This window comes from Lepisosteus oculatus, chromosome 28 (assembly GCF_040954835.1).
Source record: "Lepisosteus oculatus isolate fLepOcu1 chromosome 28, fLepOcu1.hap2, whole genome shotgun sequence".
Lineage (NCBI taxonomy): Eukaryota > Metazoa > Chordata > Actinopteri > Semionotiformes > Lepisosteidae > Lepisosteus > Lepisosteus oculatus.
The window spans coordinates 2,005,600-2,027,416 of NC_090723.1; the positions used below are offsets into that span (position 1 = coordinate 2,005,600).

At 40.9% G+C, this 21,817-nt stretch overlaps 1 protein-coding gene across 1 annotated transcript in view; it reads left to right on the forward strand.

Annotated features, from left to right (window-relative positions):
• The window catches only part of kcnh6a (potassium voltage-gated channel, subfamily H (eag-related), member 6a), a 76,716-nt gene that overhangs the window by 23,200 nt on the left and 31,699 nt on the right, over window positions 1-21,817 (forward strand). Inside the window, exons 3-6 of the mRNA XM_015361911.2 lie at window positions 2,294-2,446; window positions 3,568-3,677; window positions 8,599-8,896; window positions 9,672-9,874. Of these exons, the coding sequence (XP_015217397.2) occupies window positions 2,294-2,446; window positions 3,568-3,677; window positions 8,599-8,896; window positions 9,672-9,874 (764 nt within the window). The remainder of the gene's footprint in view (window positions 1-2,293; window positions 2,447-3,567; window positions 3,678-8,598; window positions 8,897-9,671; window positions 9,875-21,817) is intronic.

Sequence of the window (21,817 nt, forward strand, 5' to 3'; positions counted from 1 at the left end):
ACCCCTTCTTCCAATCCAGAGTCGCACAACCACTTTGTTTCATTGATCCTAGGTATTTTAATGTAAACTTAAAAAAGTGTGCAATTTTTCATATATTCTTAATTTTACTGTGATAGCAAAATAAATGTATATGTGTAAAAACAGTTGGGATTTTTTCATGTATATTTAATTTTACTGCAAATTTTAAATGAATAAAGAATTATGTCTCTTTCATTCTATAGTTATGATATACTGTATCTTTGGTTAAAGAGCTAACCTCCCTCAGGGATTTGTGATCAGGGCTGTGAGAACATAGTTTGAGAACCAAAGGAGTGTAGCTGCAGTAAAGGTTAAGAACCACTGGTATACAGAATAAGAAGAAACTCAACAAAATTATAGTACCTTATTGTTGCATTTTGGTGTAAACTATAATTTTGTTCATAGTATTTGTTTTTCCCAGGGAGCAATGTTGCTCAGCAGGCATGGATTTAAATAACAGGTTCTCAGGTCCACAGGGAGAGAGAAAAACGCAATTATGTTTTGAATAGGCGTCTGGCAGCATGAATAAGAGCTGGACTGAGCGAGTACCAGATATTAAAGGGCTACAAAGCACTACATCATAAAACTGTAAATATTAACACGAGCCACTCCGTTTCCTTATTAGGATTAATATCCTGTACCATCTGTGTGTTTTATTTCACTCTAGCGTGCAGTTCTCTCTCCCTGTGGTCATAATGTCTTGTACTGTCTTCTCAAACGGATGGCAGATGACTGCAGATAAAAGACAAATTATTTTTATCTGACATCACAAACCGCTTCTAGAGAACATATTCCAAAATGTTTTGTGCAGTAGAGATTCACATAACAACAGTCAGTGACTACTTTAACATAGTTCAGGCATCACAGATGCAGGCAGTCCCCCACAGCCTTCCAAACTTGCTGTCCTGTGCAGAGCCTGCTCTGGGCTGTGAGGAGCCTGCTCTGGGCTGTGCAGAGCCTGCACATTGATCTGTTCGAGTGCCAGCAAGACATGTAATGCAGAATCATGCAAATCTGTGGGACTGTTTTGCAAGAAAGTGCTGTCGCTCTACAGCGAAAACGTCTCCGAGAGTGATGCCATCAACCCATGTGTGTGACGTCTGAGCTTCAGACATTTTTATATTTTTAATTTTGAACTAATGGTAAATAAACTAAATGGCTGTGAGGCCATTTTCTGCAGTTGTGCGCACATATTTAATATGAATATTTTATGTTTTATTATGTAGTACTTATGTAGAACTTTAAGAACATGTAAAGAAAAGGTTACAAAAAGACCATTTGTCCCATCTAACTGATGTGATTGGTGGTATCTGATTGACGCAAGGATTTCATCATCTGTTTTGTGAAAAATCTGAAGTTATGTGCTTTAAAGTGTGTTCCTGGATTTGGAAGATGCAGATGTGCCTCCTGTAAGATTGCACTTGTGTCCTCTGATCCTTGTGAGCTTTCGATTTGTTGCTTAAGGGGCACTTTGTTTTAAAAGTGACTTTGACCACTACTTATCGCACTGTAGCACACCTGAAAAGAAATGTTCTAAAGTTTGAGGGAAGCAGAAACATCTGTTGGAAAATGTTGACCATTAAGAGTTAAAAATGTTCAGTTTATGCTCTATTTCCCTCAATTTCTTAACGGTGAGTTACGGTAAAGAAGAAAACAGGTTCTTCAGAGAAGTGTTAAAATGTATGCCCTGACAAAATCTGTCCCCCACGACGGACATAATCCCTTTACTAATTTTTAATAATTAACCAGATGTAACAGATGGAGGTCAGGGAAAGCTTGTTTAGGTCACTATGGAAACATCTGCCTCAGATGAGCAGGTTGCCGAGGCTACAATTACCAGGGCCTGTGTCTGCTCTAATTTTAATTCAGTAGTCCCACTACTTTGGTTTACTTAAACTTACAATTAACACCGAGCAGCAAGCTCACAAAGTGGTTTTTCATTGCCCATTTACCTGGCTGTTGGTAGTGCCCTAGTTTTGCAGTGATGTGGATGTGGCCTTAGCAAAATTGTTCACAAATATACAAATCTGCTGCTTTTCAAAAGTTAAATGGCTCAAATAGCTGGGCAAATCAGATGAGCTTGTCCATAGGTTCTTATTCATAGGTTGATAGTGGGTTCTCCTTGTATCCCCAAGTAAAGTATTAAAAAGTAATCCTTTATTCCAAATTCAGAAAAAAAGAAGAAAATGAGCTTGTGTGTATTTGTTTGAAGGTGCTAAGAGACTACTTGACGGTGAGTGGGGTTTTTGAGACTTTATGTGTGCTTGTACTACAGGCACGTGTCTTCCGTGCCTGGTGGACGTCGTCCCAGTGAAGAATGAAGAGGGCGCTGTCATTATGTTCATACTGAACTTCGAGGAGATCCTGGGGACCTCAAAGAAGAAGGGTGGCCTGAGGCAGAGACTGGCGCAGAGCTGGATCAGAGCAGGTTAGTTGACTCTGAGGTCTTTCATTTGTTTGTGGATTGTATATACTACCCTACAAGTGTTCTCTACCTCACATCATCAGTCTATAGGCTTATGTTTTTAGACGATGCTGCATTAAACTTGTCTTTTTAACCCATGTCTCCTCTTGCTCTTTATCACATGTGTACTATCAATACATGCATGAGATCTCAGAACTATATATCATAACCCTACCAGACCAGCATGCAACATGCCTATAGCAGAGTTCAGTGTCCACCTGTAATAACAAAACATTACATATATCCATCAAACCAAAGGAAATATTAAGCAAGGTAAGGAAATATTGTCTGATTTAGCCAGTGAAATCCCAATGGCTTGTGCAACACTCACTTGGGAATACCAGCAATAGTGGTCTGATGACATAGTGTAAGTGAGGTCTGAAACATGAAATTCTCATTGGATTTACTTGGTCTAGATATACTGCAATAAACTTAACTGCCATCAATTCTGTCTGTTACATACCTAATGTTCTGTAAAATACATAAACTTCTATGCTATGCTTTTAACTCACCAACTTGGATGTTGGGTGCGCTCTGCACACAATGTTTAATAAGTGTTAGCGTCCACCTTTAAGTGCTCTGTTTCATGAATTTCTCCCCGAAGTTGTGCCATTGCAGGTAATCTCATCAGCTTGTTGGCAAAATACCTTGATTCCCCAAGCCTGCTGTCTAATATTTTAATGTCACATCAGACAAGAAAGCATTTGTCACAAACCATATTTAAATTATTTTTTGTGCATTTAAAATAATAAATTTTCATTGATAATATAATGTAAAATGTATGAAACATTATAGCCATATACTGTATATTCTTTATAGGAACCAGTAAAGGTTTATTGCACATTTATGTTCTTCTCTTCTCTTTTCAGCATGGAATAAACCTTTACTTGTTCCTTTGTAGCCTACGCATGGTGATGCAGCTACCTTCTTGAACTATATTCTTTTTATTTATTTATTTCCAGTTCTTTTCCATTTTAAAAAGTTCCCTCTGCTCTGTACATTTGCCTGTCTACTATAATTGAATCATCTACTATATGTGTAGACTGTAGGCCAATGTGGTGTATCACAGTCACTCCCCTCTGCAGGGCAGAGCCGGCGTCTCCGACTGAAGCTCCCATCTCTGCGAACCATCACGCTGCATGGTCCCTCCATCTCCAAGGACCAGTTTGAAGGCGTGGTGGTGGACTATCTGCATGTGAGTGATGCCTTCATGTGCTTGCCAGAACCACCGTGGGGTGTGTATCCCTTGAGAACCAGTAATAAGGAATGAAAACAAGCGGCCACTGGGATTTTCATTTCCCTGACCTGTGGAGACTTTCCCCTGAGTTTCATGGTTGAAATTAAAGGATAAAAGTGGCTTTTTTCCCCTCTGTGTCCGATATTGCCTGAGTAGCACAACTTAATTGGCAGGGCATCGCTGGGCTAGAGCTGGGATTAGCTGACCTGGGTTCTTTCAGCTTTCGACGTAAAAATTGCTGGGCACCTGCAGGCTTGCTGTGGCGTCAGTGAGACTCTGCTGTAAGACACTGTGTGGGCCTGCAGCAGTCTGGAAGATGAATGACACAGTCGTGGATCTGTGTTGTTGCTCTTCGTGCGGTACAGGGCTATATTTCTTAAAAATCTGGCAATTCCAGAGTGAGTGAGAAAATAAAAAAGTGATTTAACATTTCCATATATTTAAATGTGCATCTCAAGGCTTAAAACAACATTAAATATTTCAACTTTTCTTGAATATTTAGAGAACAAAATGTGCAAAGTATCATTGTATCATTGTGAAAATCAGTTTACTGTTGCCCTACATATAGGGAAAGTCTAGCTTTTTAGAGACTTTGAGAATCTAGACTCACTGCAGAGATAGAAGAAAACACTACTTTGGTTATATTTACACATGTGACAACAGGAACAAGAATTTGCTTTTCCACCTGTATCATTCCATTCATATTCGTAGGAATTGAAATGTCTTTACTCTCTTCAGGCTATCTTAAGCATCTTTCTTTTTTGGAAGTACAGTATGGGAGCTCCAGATGTGTTGAATTCACAGTTGCAAGGAAACTCTGGGTCAGGGGACAGAAATCAACTGAGTCTGTCCCTAATGGCTTATTAATATCTTAATTTAATTCCGGGACTCTTACATCCCCGAGAAACCAAGTAAATTAAAAACCCACAGCATGAGACATGCCCTTGTCTTACTACCTCTGCTGATACAGGACACATCATACAACAGAATCAACTCCACTGACACCCATCTTCTCAATCACACTGTGCGTCTCGCTATTCGCTTCCCACTGCTCCACCGGCAAATAGTGGAGTTCCCCTGAAAATCAAAGCTTATCCTGTCACGATGCTCCAGCATTTAAGTAAGGAGGTGCCTATAGTTCTTCTCATTGTTCATCTCCATGTTTTTTACTTGTACGTTTAAGTTCACCATACTGGCTTTGGGATATCAGCTTGTATTAATGTTATTGGAAAATCTTCCAGACTATGTTTGACAGTAGGTGTTGTAACAGACAATTAAGTTCTGGATCACGAGACGAACAGAGTTTCGATTGTTTTATTGTGTGCAAGGAAAGATAAAAAGGAATCAGTTAACCCCTTCTTCACATCTTATATCTTTCTTCATAGGTCACAACAACAGTAGTTGCAATACAACACTATATCCCAAAAGACATAGTGCTTCTGCCGCATCAAAGATTGGATGAAGGTGTTTTTTTACAGAACTGCATGTGACATTAGCACCAAATACAGCTTTTACATCCTCATAAAGAGTCTGAACTGTGCTCTGAAGCTGTATGCATCTATGCATCTTCATTTCATAATTAAGACTAATAATTAATGTCATAATTATGACTAGGACTAAGTAAAGATACAATGCGTTTTATGACTAGCATTATTTTATCAGGACTGATTAATGTATCTACAAACACCAGCTTCAGAAAAGATATTGGGCATCAACACATGTATTAAACCAACTGAGGAAATTAAAGAACAAATATAATAATGAAACATTTCAGGAGGGGGGAATAAATAAGAATTAGTTCAAGTATGGTTGGGAAGAACAAGATCTCATCAGCTCTTTCTGATGTGCTTTTCCAATTCATATTGTCTACTTCACTTCAAGTGCTTTAAATAGGAGTGTGCAGGTGTTTAATGACTCATTTATACTGGTGAAGTAGCAACTAAACCTTCATCTGAAACAATGAAGGGAATCCTTGAGTGCCTCTGAGTGCCTCTGTGCAAGAGAAATACAGTACATTGAGGATTTCCTTTACAAAGAAAGAAAGAAATCTTATAACAGTAAGGAATTCACCAATGTTAGTATGAGGAAAAAATCAACTTAAATTGCACTGACATTTTGTTGACCACACATGACATAGGATAATTAATATTAATGATGAACATTTGCCATCAATAGGGTTGAACAACATGGAGTACTATGTCCTGCTGGAGTGTTGCCACATCATCCCCAGACATCACCCACATAGGGAAGTCAGATTGATATTTTGTAGAGAGTGGACAGTCCTGGATAGACAAAAATACCTGGATCTGTCTTCGATTGATCTGTTGTAACAAATGATTAGCCTGCCGTTCTCCACATCTGCTCCATCCTCACTGATGTTCATCAGGGTGAACTACACTAAACCATAATCCACCAAGGAGGGACTAAAGGCCTAAAGACGACTTGGCTCTGATGCTGGCAAGTTCACCTGAGGTGTTGCTCCAACATGCTGAAGGAATGAAGGCGTCATTCGTTGGAAAAGTGGTGCAAAATGATTCCTTTCCGTGTTTTTCTTTCTAGATTTTCAAGAGGATTGCTTTTCAGCATGTGAAATCTCGTCACCTGTGTCCATTCAGCTCTTTTATAAATGAAAAGAGTAATATATTAACGCTTGAACTGCAAAGTCATTTGAGTTTATTGAGAATGGATAACTTTGAGAAGGAGCTTTCTGTAATAAGATACTCTTGAATGATAAATTAAGTTACTCTCTAGGCAGCCTTCCCAAGACCTGTGTTGATAATGGGTCTTCAGGTTATATCATCTATGTCCTAATAGAGACTTAGATCAATCAAAAACACACATTTTTATGCTGTCTTAATCTTCTCGCTTTTGAGTTTGATGCATGCTCTGTATTGGTATCGTGCTGTGAAGTTTATTTGCTGCCATGCTATGAACGTTGACAGAAATAATTCATTTTGGGCTAAAATATCCTGCTTAACTTTATAATTGATGTGTTCCTTTGTTTGAAATAAAACGCCAAGACCAGAAGATGCACACCAGTCTTAAGAACAATACTGATCCATTTCAGAGGAGGCTTGACATCTTTCAGCATGCTTTCCCATTTGTCTTAGGAGTTAATAAGTTGTACTCCCAACAACACAAATTAAACAGGAATCTCTTATGAAATCTTTTTGCATAGCTGTTGCTAGAGTCCTTGAGGTCAGAAATCTTGCTTCTCTTGACTTTCCCCATGAAGATTTGGTAGTAAGTGTTTTGCTTCTGTGTTCAGTCTCCATCAATACCCAGTGTCAATTAGGAAATAGTATTTGCTTGTAAGCCCTCTTCAGCCGTTCCAACGCTGAAACCTCAAACGCCCAATGGTGAACATCGTTCATCTTCACACTTGCAGCTTCCTGCTGCCCTCAGTCTGCCAGAACATAAGGTGTTTCTGTTCAGGCTGCTGGCTGTAAATGTGGGAAATATGTTGACTCCTTACAACGCTCTTAACAGCTTGTCAATTAACAGATTCTGCCTGATTTATGCAGTGTGGAAAAAAATACTGCTGTCTGCACTTCTTAAATCTAGGCTTCTGTTGCATCAAACATTTTCTTATTCTGTCAGATCATGTTAAAAAAATTGCACTGGCTGACAAGTGTTAATGTGGAAATTATTACACTCAGTCTCGATCAGGCTCTATTTTGGGTGATTCCTTCTCACTGCGAAAAGATAGCTGGACTAGCTAGGACTGATGTTTATTAAAATGTATCTGCTTGCTCAGAATGAGGTTCATGACCTTTCCTTTATAAACAGTAAAGTTGGTTGGTTGAGCTCAGAGGTTTAAACTGGTGTCAAGCCACTAGACAATGATTATGTCCAAGTCCTTACACCTTGCTGAGTGCCTGCTATCTTGTAGTGACGCCACTGAGACACTCATGGTGACTACCCCTCCTGTCAGGGTCTGACATCCATATTCCAGTCATCTTTCCGTATTTCAACCACTCTATCCAATGCAGACCCTATCTTGACAAGCTATGGACATGAGACTAGATACAACCTCGTCAGGATGCCGGTCCATTGCAAGGCACACACAGACACAGTCACGCACGCACTCAGACCAGGGCCAGTTTACCCAGAAGCCAAATAACCTGCCAGTATGTCTTTAGACTATGGGAGGAAACCGGAGCAACTAAAGCAAAGCACCTCTATAAATTATCAGCAGCCGAAAATCTGGGAAGCAGGATGCTTCTGTTCCGTTAAGCACATACTGTAGAAAACCAGGAGGTGCTACAGATGTGTGGTTGAGGGGGCTGAAGCCCTTCTGCTCTATTTCATCCTACCTGGACATCAGATGGTTTCCTTCATTCTTGGCTCCGCTGATTTTGCTCTGGATTCCAGTAAGAAAGTTATCTGCACAAAACCCCACTGTAGATTGTTCCTTGTGTTTTCTTTTCCTCGAAGGGGGTTAGAATACGACTGACTGGGGCGAATAACATTATAAAAATACACTCCAGAGACAGGGCTGAAGATATTTGCATGACAGATAGGTGCTGATTCTCCTGGCCAGGGAGGAAAGGAATCCTTCTCACATACTGTAGGCAAACATTTTCAGCTTTTATTCTCTGGTCTTAATCAGCACAGCTGATAATGGGTCCAGTGTCCTGCATAGCTTATGGGTCCCGTATCCTGCATAATCAATGCATAATTGCGTTTAATTAACATCGTATCTGTCAGTTTGCGGCCTAATCGTTTTGACTTTAGAACTAATGCACAGGAATAGCTCAAGAAACAGTTCCCAGTCAATTTCTTTCGGTACCGAAGCTGATCCAGAGGAGCGTGTCATGCAGATCTGAAGACAGTCAGAAATACAGTCTCCTATCCTTGTGCCTGTCTCCTCTCCCAGCCCAGCAGCGAGGAGCTGCCCCTGAAGGAATTCCGCATTCCCTCCAAGGAGAGCTGCACCCAGTCGGAGACGGAGGCCCTGATTGAGCAGGACTGCCAGCCCCAGCCGCTGGGCCATTCGTCCCCGAAGCGGGCCCCCGACAGGCTTGACCCCGAGGGGCCCTTCGCCGCCAGCAGCCTGCCCCGCAGCCGGTCGCGGGACAGCGTGCGCAGCCTGCGCCGGGCCTCCTCCCTGGACGACATCGAGGGCATGAGGGGCGAATGGGGCGGCAAGGGCGGGGAGACACGCGCCAACAGCAGTGAGCGTGGTCCTGCATAGCTTATGGGTCCAGTGTCCTGCATAGCTTATGGGTCCAGTGTCCTGCATAGCTTATTGGACCAGTGTCCTGCATAGCTTATGGGTCCAGTGTCCTGCATAGCTTATGGGTCCAGTGTCCTGCATAGCTTATTGGACCAGTGTCCTGCATAGCATATAGGTCCAGTGTCCTGCGTAGGTTGGCCTGAAAGGGAGAAAAGGTTCATAATTAATGATCTTGAGAAAGACTCCAGTTCCCATTGATTCTCGATGACAGGCTAGAAAGAAGGGCCTCTAGTCTATTCTGTCCCACTCTTTGTTGCACTTACCCCTCCTCTACCCCTGGGGGTTCCTACGGCATAATTTTAATGGCCAGGCTGTAGCCCCTGATAACTGGTCCCATTCTGGCGAAATTCAACAATTCCTGTTTTTAGAAGTTCAGAAGATTTTAGAAGTTCAAAAATGCAAAGGCTAACAATGAAAACTGCAAACCCCCAGTTGTCAGGAGCAGTTCTGACCTAAACAAAGACATTTTTTTCTAATTTGAGCAAAACCGTTTTCTCGAAGCCTTTCTGCATTAATGATACCATGAATTGTCCTGTAGGTTTTGGGAACTGGGTCAGCAGCTCCTCCCCAATGCCTGAAGTGTCACACGTGCACAGCAGTGCTTAAACAGAAGATAACACCAATATTATGTGGCTTCATGGAAGAATACACAACAGGTTGTGGTGTTTTTTGTTGCAGTGAACTGAACTGCACCGTTCTTTGTTGTTCGGCAGACCTGAAACCCAACTTGTTGAACTCCACCTCAGACTCAGACTTGATGCGCTACAGGACCATTCACAAGATCCCCCAGATCACCCTGAATTTTGGAGATTTTGGATCAGACAAGTTGCGTCCCCCTTCACCCACTGAGATTGAGATCATTGCTCCAAGTAAACTGAAGGACCGCACTCAAAATGTCACTGAAAAGGTCACCCAGGTAGGAACCCACCTATTGGTACTTTATGTTCTTATCTCATATAAGTACTTTGTCTGGGATAGTTACATATTATGTGATAAAGATCTGGCAGTGAGCCATGATTCCAAAGCTGATGTAAAAAGACATTTTTTCAATGCCAAATGCAAGAGAAAAAATGAGAATATCATGTCCAAGGGATATATTAATCAAGATATTAATCAAGATACATAGCAGCCTTTCTGAAATACCAGCTTATCCCACCCAGTGGTGCGTGTGTGTGCTGTGAAGTGATAGCTCCCTGCGTATCTGATTTTTTCCTCAGCAAGTCGTCAACAAAAAGAATAATTTCACACTCCAGTGGCAACATCAGATAGCTTGCTTATGTTTGACTGTACTCATTGAATTTTTAAATGGAGAACTTTAAATGAAATTAGCCAAGGGAAGCAGACAGTCCTGCATGTTTTAAACTGGAAGGAAGCTTAGAGATCATTTATAAAATGTGGAAATAATCTCATTAATTCCTTCACACTGCTAGGGGCAACGCCCCCTTTCAATTGATATCTTATCTCCTTCAACTAAACTGTATGTAACAATAATGATAAATATTTAAATACACAAATATTTCCATCTCAGTAGCTGCACAAGAAAATTTTAATCAATAACCCGGCGGAGCTGCTGAGGTCACTGACCTTGATCCCCTAAGAGCCTGTGTTCAGTGGCCTGTAAACATCCACACTCTCTATTCAGAGCCCTAAAGGCAGATATGAGGAAATCAACACCCATTAACAGAAGAGCTTGTTGCACACATTCACTGTGACGTACACACATGCTAGATATCTGTGGTTTCTTTCGCTCACACCATGATTCTAATTAAACAGAGAACACATACTGTACAACCGTAGACTTTAAAACCAAATCTTTATTGTCTCATTTGAAGGAATGGGAGGCTTCAAATCAGAAATGTGGATGGTGGAGACAGAGTGGAAAATTTTGCAAATGACAACAAATAGTAAAGCTGTCAGGCATACTAGAAACAATACAGAACCACCCTGATAGTGAGTCAGTCCACTTTGATTACAGCTTCAACATGCTGCAGATTTCTTTATGCTAGATGTTCATTGTTGTCCGTAGGAATATAGGGCCCTAGGTATATACACTATCAACCTGCGTCCTGTGGGATAGGAGCACATTGACGATTAGCCCTGGATTGATGTTACTTTATAGTCCTCGGACATCATGGGATATAACATGTTAGAGGCCATTTATGCTTCTTTGGGATGGACAGGGTAGACACAATTCACTCTTGTGGAAAATACCATTCTCTGTTATTTTTTAAGGGCAGTGTAGAATACAAATACAATAAGTAATATATGGTATTTTCTTTCATGTCCATTCAAAATGTAAGCTTTGCCAAGATTCTCTAGAAGCCCTTGTAGTCTGTGAGATTGTTTGACCCAGCTCTGCAAATGAAAGGGCTGTGGCTCTGGTCAATATGAATTAAAGCAGTTAATCGCATACAGCACCCAGGCTCCCATGTGAAACCCTGCAACCTTCAGGCAGCCTCTGTGCTGTTTCTCGCTCAAAGAGGGGTGTCTTATTGACATGGGTGCTAACGTGGCCATTCCACCATATGAAAAATCAATTGATCTGTTTTCATCAGGTCTCTCCATTTGCCTGCTGTGCTGATCAAACCTTTCTTACGATATCAAGGTATTGAAACATCCCTTCAGTGCTTTTGGATTTAATGTTGGGTTTGAAAGACTTGTATCCTTTCTTTATGGCACTGTATTGGATTCTGTGATGAAGCACAGGAGTTTGGAATGATGAAAGTAGATCAGTGTACTGGAAAGTGCGCATCATCACTTTAGAGACAAGCAGAGCCACATGAAGCACAGAGAGGGCAGAGAAATCTACAGCACCTGTAGAGAGCTGTTTTCTCTACGTATCGTGTAAAAGCAAGTAAGGCCAGACAGAAAGCATTCTTCACCAGTTTTGTTGACCAGTTACGTCTGTACCAGTATTCCTATCAAGGTCCTTCGGGTTAAGGGGATCACAGTTATATCGCAAAACTCAAGCTGAACAGTATTCACTGGGCTAAACTCCAGTATCATAAAGATTTAGAATGCTCTAAGAAAATGAGGAAAGAGAAGTGAAGGTCAAGGAATAAGTCATGTAATAACATTGGATTGGTCTTGCCTGAGCCAGGGAAAGCTTCTCAAAAATAGTAAAAATTCCATTTATGTAAATGGGACCTTCTAGTCCTGTTATCATAAGGAAGGATCTGTGACATTTCAGAATGAATATTACAGAGAGATTTTATTCTCAATAGTTCCAGATTTCTATCTGTTCTGACCTGCGCAGTGGCACACTGGTCAGGACCGCTGCCTCACAGCTCTGAGGTATCGGCTCTGACCCAGGGATTGAAGCGGTTCCCCTTGAACATTTTCCCGGGGGATCCTGGATTTAGCCTTAAAGATGTACTGACCATTTGATTGGTTGCACTAAAATGTTCTATTTCATGCGATTTTTATTAACCCACCCCGTCTAATTTAGCCCTGCCTCAGTGTTGACCTCACTGCAGTTGTGTTAAAGTTAAAATGAAGAAGGTGTTTCTGAGTTTCCTCCAATACTGTCATAAAGTAACTCAAGTAAACGTCAATGCATATGATCATTTTACTCTGGGTCATATAGACAGCGGCATGCATTTTGTTGTCAAAAATGACAGGCAGTTAATTTGAATAAGCAGGCAAACGATTTGATTACATAATTTGAATACATACTGTAATGTCCTATTGGTTGTATTGACACCAACATAAATGACAGCTATTGTATGAAGTTTATTTTTTGGATAAATATTTATCTTTTGCCTTTATTTATAAATGTTGTTTTGGCTCAATTGACAATAATTTACAAAATCAGGATTTATTATACAAATTGGGTCTTACTTTGTTTTATTTAAATTAAACTTTTAACATTTTATTATGATTTATATAAGCATATTTATATTAATACTGTACATTAATGTCATCCAAACATTTTCTGAAGTATGCCAGTGACACAGCATCAATGCCAAACCAGACACCCCTCTGTGCATTGGTGTCTCCTATTCTGAGTTGTAAACACTTTGTTAATTTCCATTTCCATCAGAAAACCATTGCCCTTGAGGTAGTTGACTTTACTTTGTCGATACCTTTCAAGAATCTGAATGCTTTCAGTTCCCTTTTTTAATCTCCAAGGCAGCAGTGTTCTTTTTTTAGTGTGGTTGCTAAGACTGCACTCCCTAGATTTACTGCATTGTGTACTTTTTTACTTTGCTTTACCTTGAACCTGTGTATTTCAGTATGTATATGCTTTCTGTCAGTTGGGATAAATAGGACAAACAGAAATCAACATGAACTCTTTTTAGTTTGTTGCAACACTTCGTACTGTATATTTGCACTTTTCCCTTATCAGCATGATTTCATGACTGGTATTATGTATTTTCACAAGCAGAGACGGACTTGCGGATTGAATAGTTTTATTTAATGTTGCGTGCACACCATACATTTAGGCATGTTCTTTCCCTGACCAACTACAGAAACCCAGTGTGTCTAAAATAGCCTTTTAAATGTACTACAGGTATCATATGATAAGATTCAATCAAAAAGCCGACACCAGTATTGGGTTCCCGATGGAAAAGGATTTTGTTTCTGACCAGTCTGCTTGTTTCAGAAGCCTGCAGTAAAGGTTGTTGTAGCAGTGTGATGGTACAGCAGGTTCAAACAAGGCAGCACTTGTCTGGAATACATTACCCAGAAAGCAGTGTGTGTGTGTGTGTGGGGGGGGGGGGGGGGATAGGCCGCTGGCCTCAGTCACCTGACCAGTTGCTAAAAGACTATTGGTCAGAGGAGAGTTTAAAAAGCCCAGAAATGAAGGCTTTTGGGGCCTTTTACCTTCTGCCATCTGCCAACAGAAAGTAGACCCTCTGTTTTGCAAGTTGGATCAGGGGAGTAACTTAAGGAAGCCATGGACTGACTGAGGAAAGTTATGTGAGTTTTTGGGTTGTGTATCTTTTTTAAAGTTTTGTGAAGATGCTCAAACAGAGACTCAGGTAGTTTTGCAAAGAGTCCCAGAGAGAGACTGGAGTAATTGTAAAAAGGGAGACCAGTTTGGGGAACTGGTAAGCAGCTTAGCTTCCCAGCTTTGATAGTGAGGGACTTGGAAGAAGTCTAGTTAGTGGCTCAAAAGGAGCTACAGTAGGCTTTTCTTGCATGTGATTTGTTTTTCGTTCAATACTTTAAATTTTATTGCCATAACAACTGGTTGCATGGAATTTGCTGAGCTCACACAATTAAAGTCATAAAATACAAATACACAATGTTGGAGGCTGTTTCGATTTTCCTGCACTGTAAAAAAAAAAGAGCACTGGTTTGTGCCTTATGGCTGCCATTGTGGCTCTGGCTTCCTGGTCCTGCCTATTTTAAAGATGCTTCTGTAGCACACAAGCTGGTGTGGGATGCAGATGAGGTTAGTGTACTGTGTGCAGTACGGTTGTTGCCTGTACCCTGAGTGACCACTTTTACAGGGTCTTTGTATTGCGGTTCCCCGACCAACAGGCCAAGACCAGGGTCCTGTCGTCAGCAGTGTGTTTTATTGCACGTGCACATGCTCTCCTAGGTGAGATCGTAGGGCGGATGCTTCCCATGTGACTAGCAATTGTTAAAATGTTTCCCAAATGACAACTGTACCAGTGGAGCACACATGGTAATGTTGAGCCCATGTGAAAGCCTTTAGGGGAGTTGAAATGAAATGCCAAGATCATTTACCCAGCTAAAAAGGCCACCAGCATTCCAATATGACATCTCTCCAGAGACGAAATTCCTGTCAAAGCACAGTGAGAAATGAAACCTGTTCCCTCCAGACCCAAGGAGAGATTGAAAGTAATTGGCACCCTTTTGTGGTCAGTGAGCTCTGAGATGAGTTTTGTGGAATTCATCACCACATCACTCCATATGACAAAAGACAGAGCCTGGAGTCTTAATGAGACCCCTGCAGTCTCATCAGAGGACCACAGAGCAGCGAGCATGGCTCCTAATAGGGGAGGGTAACTTCATTTTCCTAAGCGTTTTTTAGAGTTTCATTTTCAAAAGCGATCATCAAGACCGTCTTTCCGGAATGCCTGCTTCTGCCTCCGACACAACAGCGTCTTTCACTGTCTGAGGGAGCCTGTCGGTCTCAGGGGCAAATTACAGTGTCTCCGCCGAGAGTGGGGGCCTGCCGCGCTCATGTCCTGCTGCTGTTTTCAACTGCTAGCGAGGAAAACAAAAATGAGTGAATTATATAGTGCCTACGATAATGATCATCGGGCACCTTCAATTAAAGTGCCAGTATTTAAGACCAAAATAACTTCTAATTTGCCTTTTAGCTCCCTGTGCAAGTTTTATTTCAGTGTTAAGTTTTTGGTTACCCTCTCTTGCAGAAGTTGATATTTAATTGGTTAAAAATGTATCTTTATCAGAATTTCACTGTTTAAACAAGTACTCTGTTGTCATTATCAATATTATATCGCAACCAATGCAGAGACATGTGTAGGAGTGATAAGCTGCCAGGGTCTGGTGTGAGTATGAAGTCGAACTGCTGAGATTCAGACATATTGCAACTTATTGAGAAGAGTGTTAGGGAGCCCATTCAGCAAAGAGCTGCAGAAATAAGGCCTTGATGTCATAAACACATCAATCAAGCAGTCAGCATCAGACAATTAATAGAAATGTATCTAAGAGGGGGAAAAAAGATGTCTTAATCAAATATTTCACATGGGGCTCAAAAAACAGGAGAGGGTTGAGTCTGACTCCTAGGTTCCTGACTATGGCTCACACATGAATGAAGTCATCCGTTCCTGTGAAACTCTCAAGCTTTTTCACTGGACATTTACTGCCCACCAAGACAAATTCCTGTTTTGTCATGGCTTAGCTTCAAAGAGTCTGATGTCAACCAGAGCTTGATGTTGCACAGGCAAGAGACAAGCGACGGAGGATTGTGAGGGAGGGGAGAGGTTTAAACATAAATCTGAGTATCAGCTGCATAACAGTGAAACTGAAGATCACACGTCCTGAGAGCAATAAGCCCTGGACTCTTTGAAGTAAGATGTTGAGAAATATTTTTATGCCTTCCACTTTCTTTTATTCCATGCATTTTCAGAAGTTCTGGTGGAGCAATATTGTGCTGTCCTCGAGATGGGTGTATGTGCAATTCCTAGTCTAAGCACTAGATGGCAGTCTGTCCCCAGTGCAACAGGCACCCTGATCCTCGCGTTCATCTGAACGGAGGAGCTACGGTATGTGTCCTACAGCAGGTTATAAAGATGACATTTCCTAGTATATTTGTTATAATACATGTGGCACTTTTCATTCCACTTCTAGTTAGATTTACACTGTTTTATACATTATCCTCAAAAAATGATTTCACTGATGTGTTCTGTGACATTGTCACAGGACTCTGACATGTGCTGCTTTAATCCCGTGGTAGACTTGGTTCCTATACAGCCAGTTTTTAAGGTGATGCAGCTTGCAGATACAATGAAAATGAGAGCGGAATTTGTCTGGATGGAGATGGGTTGTCATACCAGCCACAAGACCTCACAGTCAAAGATTACTTTCAATAGTGGGTTCACACTAATTCTAATGCAGCTGGAAACAGCAGTTTGAGCAGCAGATCATCAGATTTTGATGGACCATGGCTGGTCCTTGTCAGTACTGCCTGGGTGATGGGAGATCTTTGATTTTGTAGCTATACATTGCCATGAATTTCCTCTATTATTGGATATTTGTCACACTGGATGTTTTCAGATCTTTAGGCAAAATCTAATATTAGATAAAGCGAACCTGAGTGAACAAATACTACTTTATTATTATGATTATTTCATTTATTAAATAAAGTTATCCAACACCCATATCCCCTGTGTGAAAAAGTAACACTTAATAACTGGTTGCGCCATTCTGCCCATCTAGCCTATAGTTAGCAATTAACTAAGTTAGCAGATAATTGATCCAAGGATCTCATCCAGCCATTTCCTGAAAAAAAGCCAGGGCTTGGGCATCAACAACATGGCTAGATATTTTGTTCCAGGCTCCCACAGCCCTTTGGGTAATGGTGTGACTCCTGTCCTCGGTCTGCACGTCCACACAGGTTCCACTGATTGCTGTTGCACTGTTCACTCTGAAGACGTTGTCTGGCTTGACCTAGCCAATTGCTTTCAGGATTTCGAATACTTTTATCAGATCCTCTCACGTTCTTCTCTGTTCTATACAGAGGAAATTATCAGACAGTGCCGGTACATCTATCTATCTGTCTGACAGAAAGAATAATGAACTGTAAAGCATGCAGTGCTGTTCCTCCTTACAGAGAACTGGCTGCAGGAGGCAGGGAGTTAACGGGTAGAGATTTGCCAGGCATTCATTTGTACAACATGGTCGAGAGAGCAGTTGTGTGGATATCGAGCACTAGTGTGGGCCTAGCGTTCCCATGGCAGCCTGGCATTTTGCATTGACCTTGGCAGGCCTGACTAATGGATGTAGAGGACAGGCTAAACAGCTTTCTCATTCTGCTGCTCCTCCACATTATCAGCACAAGCGCTGCAACCAGATGCTCGTGGCAGTTCATTTCATCTCCATTAGGGGAGTGGTCTCCACATTAGGGAGGCTAGGCTCTGTGTCACTTTGTGTGTGCTGAAGATGTTACATCTTTGAAACTGGAAATGAGAATTTCAGAGTCCTTCATCAACCCTTAGACGAGGCCGTTTCATATTTAACAGCTCTCTTCTTTCATTGCCGCAAAATGGTTTGAGATGTGTCTGGCTGTTTCACGCTGTGCTTCCAATAATAGCAGTTTAGAAAGTGACAGTGGGGATGAATTTCTGACTGATGCTCTCTGTACTCGTTTTGACGTGAAGTCATCTACTGTAGGTAAAGATACTGGATTTGTTGGAGGCTTCTTTTTATTTCACTTAAAACACAGGCCCTTGAAATAGAAAAGGAGTGTAAACAGCATCTGCCCGTGTCTGAGCAGTCACTCCTGAAGACAGTTTTTCAGATGACGGACAAGATCAATTTACAGGTGCATGGGTGCCTTATAATCATCCTAGACACAGAGTGCAGGAAGTAGGAAAAGTGTGTGAAGAAAACACTTATGTTAATCACAAGCCATGAGTGAAACATTTTTCACCACCATTTTTCAGCATTTCCCCCCTTTACACCTTAACAGTACTTCTGAGAGTACACATCAGTATACATTAATACCCCCACAATTGTAAGGTTATCAAGAAATGGAGGCCATGCTTGAGTAGTCATTTCAAGAGCACTCGTTGAAGAAGTGACTCCTCATTTCTCCAAGTATCCCAGAGGATCAGCTGCAGCTCCAGCTCTGGCTGTGCTATTCTGGGGTTCTGCCTGGTTTCGCAGCAGCATACTGTGGTTACGCCTGTGCAACGTGGCTCCTCAAGAGGCTGATTTCTGTACATGATCATTGTCTTTCGTGATTTACGTGAGCATGGTGATCACCTGTGATTAAACAGCACATTAAAAAAAGGCAAACAAACTAACAAACACTCTGACAACGAGAGGAAGTCATTCCTCCCAAATAGCTTGTTTGGTTGCTCGTGGCTAATTGATCCAGGGATCTATTCCAACCATTTCTCGAAAGAAACATGTATCCCAAGCCACAGCTGCACACAGTAATACTGTAAGTACCGTGATGCATGTAGTCACCCGCTTCTTGAAGGAATTAGCATTTCTACTGATAATAAGAAAAGGTTTCTTCTGGATTGTAAAACATCTCTTTCTTTACGTAATCAGCAACATATGCTAACAATTAAACTGTGCATTTGGTGTTTACAGTACAATAATGGATATTATTTATCTTGTTAGGAACCAATGTCACATCCACTGAAATCAAAATGAAAGGCTTGTTCTCATTGCTACATTTCTGATGGCTGGAATGTACTGTACTTTTCCCATTCTTAGTGCTGGATATCCAAAATGAAAGAATGCGTGGGAGATCTCATTTCACAGTTATCATGTCTTTAACAGGTATGAAGGAATACAGTCCCTGATAGTACGAAAACCTGTGTGAGCTTCAGTGTTGTCATCATCCAATCCTATACTGCTTCTAGTGATTTGTCTAATATTTTCCTTCAGGGACATTTCCCCACCAGTCACTGAATCACACACTGGAGAAGCAGTGATAAAAATAATGAACCATGCGAAGTCGTGACTAACTCTCTGAGGGCTTTTATAATGTACCGGCAGAAGGTACATCTTAGAATGTAGTGTGTGTGCTGACACATACAGTCTAGCCACAAAAGGAGGTGAGGTGTGAAAAATGGGATTAAATAATAAAAGAAATGAAGGGTCAGGGCTTTGTGACAAGCTGGACATTACTGGAGCCACTGTGGTGGTGTATCAGTGCAGCCACTCGCTCAGTCTGTATTTCCAGTCCGACTCTGTAGATCTAGATGAGGCAGTCTGTGAAGCTTTGACCTTCAGACTAATCGTTAAGACTGATCTTTACATAAGAGCGTGAACTGGTCAGGGCTGAAAAACAGGAGGCCGCTCCATCCTACAGCACATTTATATTTAGAGCACGGCATTATTTTATGTAGTAATTGCTGCTTTTAACCATAAATCTGTCAGTGCCAACTAATTAATATCCAAATCCAAAAATACTGTACAGGTCCGCATTGTATATGCTATTAAATTACTGTATTTTCTACATCTTATGTATAATAACATTCATATTCAGAATGACCCTTTATATAACTGTGTGAGATTACATTTGTGAAAGCAAAATGTTTTAGTGAAACCAGAAGGGACACTGAGTCCTGATTGTCACATACGCATTGTTACCAGAGAGAGCTTCAGAAGCCCTCCAGCTTTTTCAGGAATGTGTCAAGGGATTCTGTTCTATTGTTACACAATAAAATGCCGGCCTTGATTGGATTAACAAAGGCAGGAGCGGATGTAATACTGATAATAATAATTAGAAGAGACTGTTTTTTTTATTTTCTCACAGATGTACAAAGAGGGATGCAGATTATGCAAACAGTAATCAATTACAGACAATAGGTTCTTGATTTTAAGATCCTGTTGAAAGAACATTAAACAACGAAGTTGGATGATGTACTGAACTTGATAGAGCTCTGCTGGCTGCTGTCTGAGACATTGCATCTGAAATACTTTTGTTCACACTTTATACTGCTCATCCTTATCAAATTCACATTTGAAAGTACAGTATTGTCAATTGCTAATTACCAAATTTAATAAAATCCTTTTTATTCATGGCACATTATTTAGGACTGCTGCCTCACCGTGCTGGGGCCCTGGGTTCAATTCTGGACATGGGTTGATATCTGTGTGGTGTTTGTGTGGGTTTTGTCCCACTGTCCACAAACATACTAGCACTTTAAATGGCTTCTAGGAACAATGGTCCTGGTGTGAGTATGATACCTGTTACTTGCATTTTCTCCTTGAATAGGATCTTTTAACCCTTTATATCTGCACATATTGAATTTTCACAAAACTCTGCTGCTATATTCAAATTAATATACTTTCCTCATAGTAGAAGTATGAGGTTTGATTAGGGTATTGTTTGCAGGTCTACATTGAACATATTAACAGGGTGACATCCAGCATTGAAGATCTAAATTATAATTGTTAAATTAGTCCAGTCATATAGTTACCACGTATATGAGTCATAAATGCAGCATTGTATTATTTAATTTTTCAAAAAAGACAGAAATACAAAGTTTAGTCAAAACTGAAGTAATTAACTTATTTAAGTGTTTAGATGTTAAAAAGCATAATTGAATAAGTGAAAGGTTCTGTGTCTGTGCTTGGTATAGTCATTGAATAGCAGCACATTGCTAACTGTGTGGTGCTGTACATGTTGTGGAAATTGACTAGCCAGGGTTTAGGGGCAGGGCTCACTTTATTTTTATTAAAGGATTTAGGGTAGTGGAGATTCCAAACAATGTTGTCTATGTATTATATGGAAACTTAAAGATCAACTGCACTTTGACACTCACCTCCAATGAAACTTATTTGGACTAAGTGTGTTCTCTAAGGAGTATGGGACACCAGCAGCCTCTTTTCAAAATACCCTAGAGCTTTGTGACTGTGATAAAAGCTTGTAGTTTTCAAAATCATTCCAATTTAATCTGAGTGAAGCACTGCAATTCCTGGAATGACTAAGGAAGAGCAGCTTTCAAGGGAAGTGGAATTTAAGCAGAGATAAAAAACAGCCTTTGCAGACTCCATACAGATTAGTGAGGGCAACAATAAGGCATTGTCACCCAGGAAAGCTGAGACTCTGCACCTGAGAGCCCATCACAGGCAACCTGGACTGTGCTGGTTTGGCAACACCTGTGGGGATGCCTGCTGGGTCACAGCTGGACAGTAGCAAGTGAATCATCATAGCTTTAATACCCAGACTGCAGGACTTGTCACTGTGCTCTGGGCAGCACCTCTCATTGAAGAGCTTCTATGGAACCATGTGGGTCAGTTTTCCAGTCTGATCCTGATCTTTCATTATCAGAGTAGTGGGAAAGCCACTTTCTGCTCTGACTTTTTGAATCATTTTTCAAGGGCTTTTGAGCTAGAGCTCTTATATAGGGTTTTTCAAACATATTTTGCATTCAATTGCCTTAGATGGAGTGTGTAGCCAAACAACATACTATATGACCTTACAGATAAAATGTCTGAAATGGGAGAGGATACTACCGTATGTAGTGGGAGTCCAACTGGAATTCCTTGTTCTAGAAAAGCATTATGTTTTCTCATTTTCCTTCCATCTTATCTGAGAATAACTTAATAGGACCAATTATTTTGCTCAGTTTAGTACAAGTTATCATGTTTTCCGGTCTCTGGTCACTGACTATTTAAAGCTCTGTTTCAAATGTGCAGTGCAGCTCTGTCTGCTGTACCTTTTCATCGA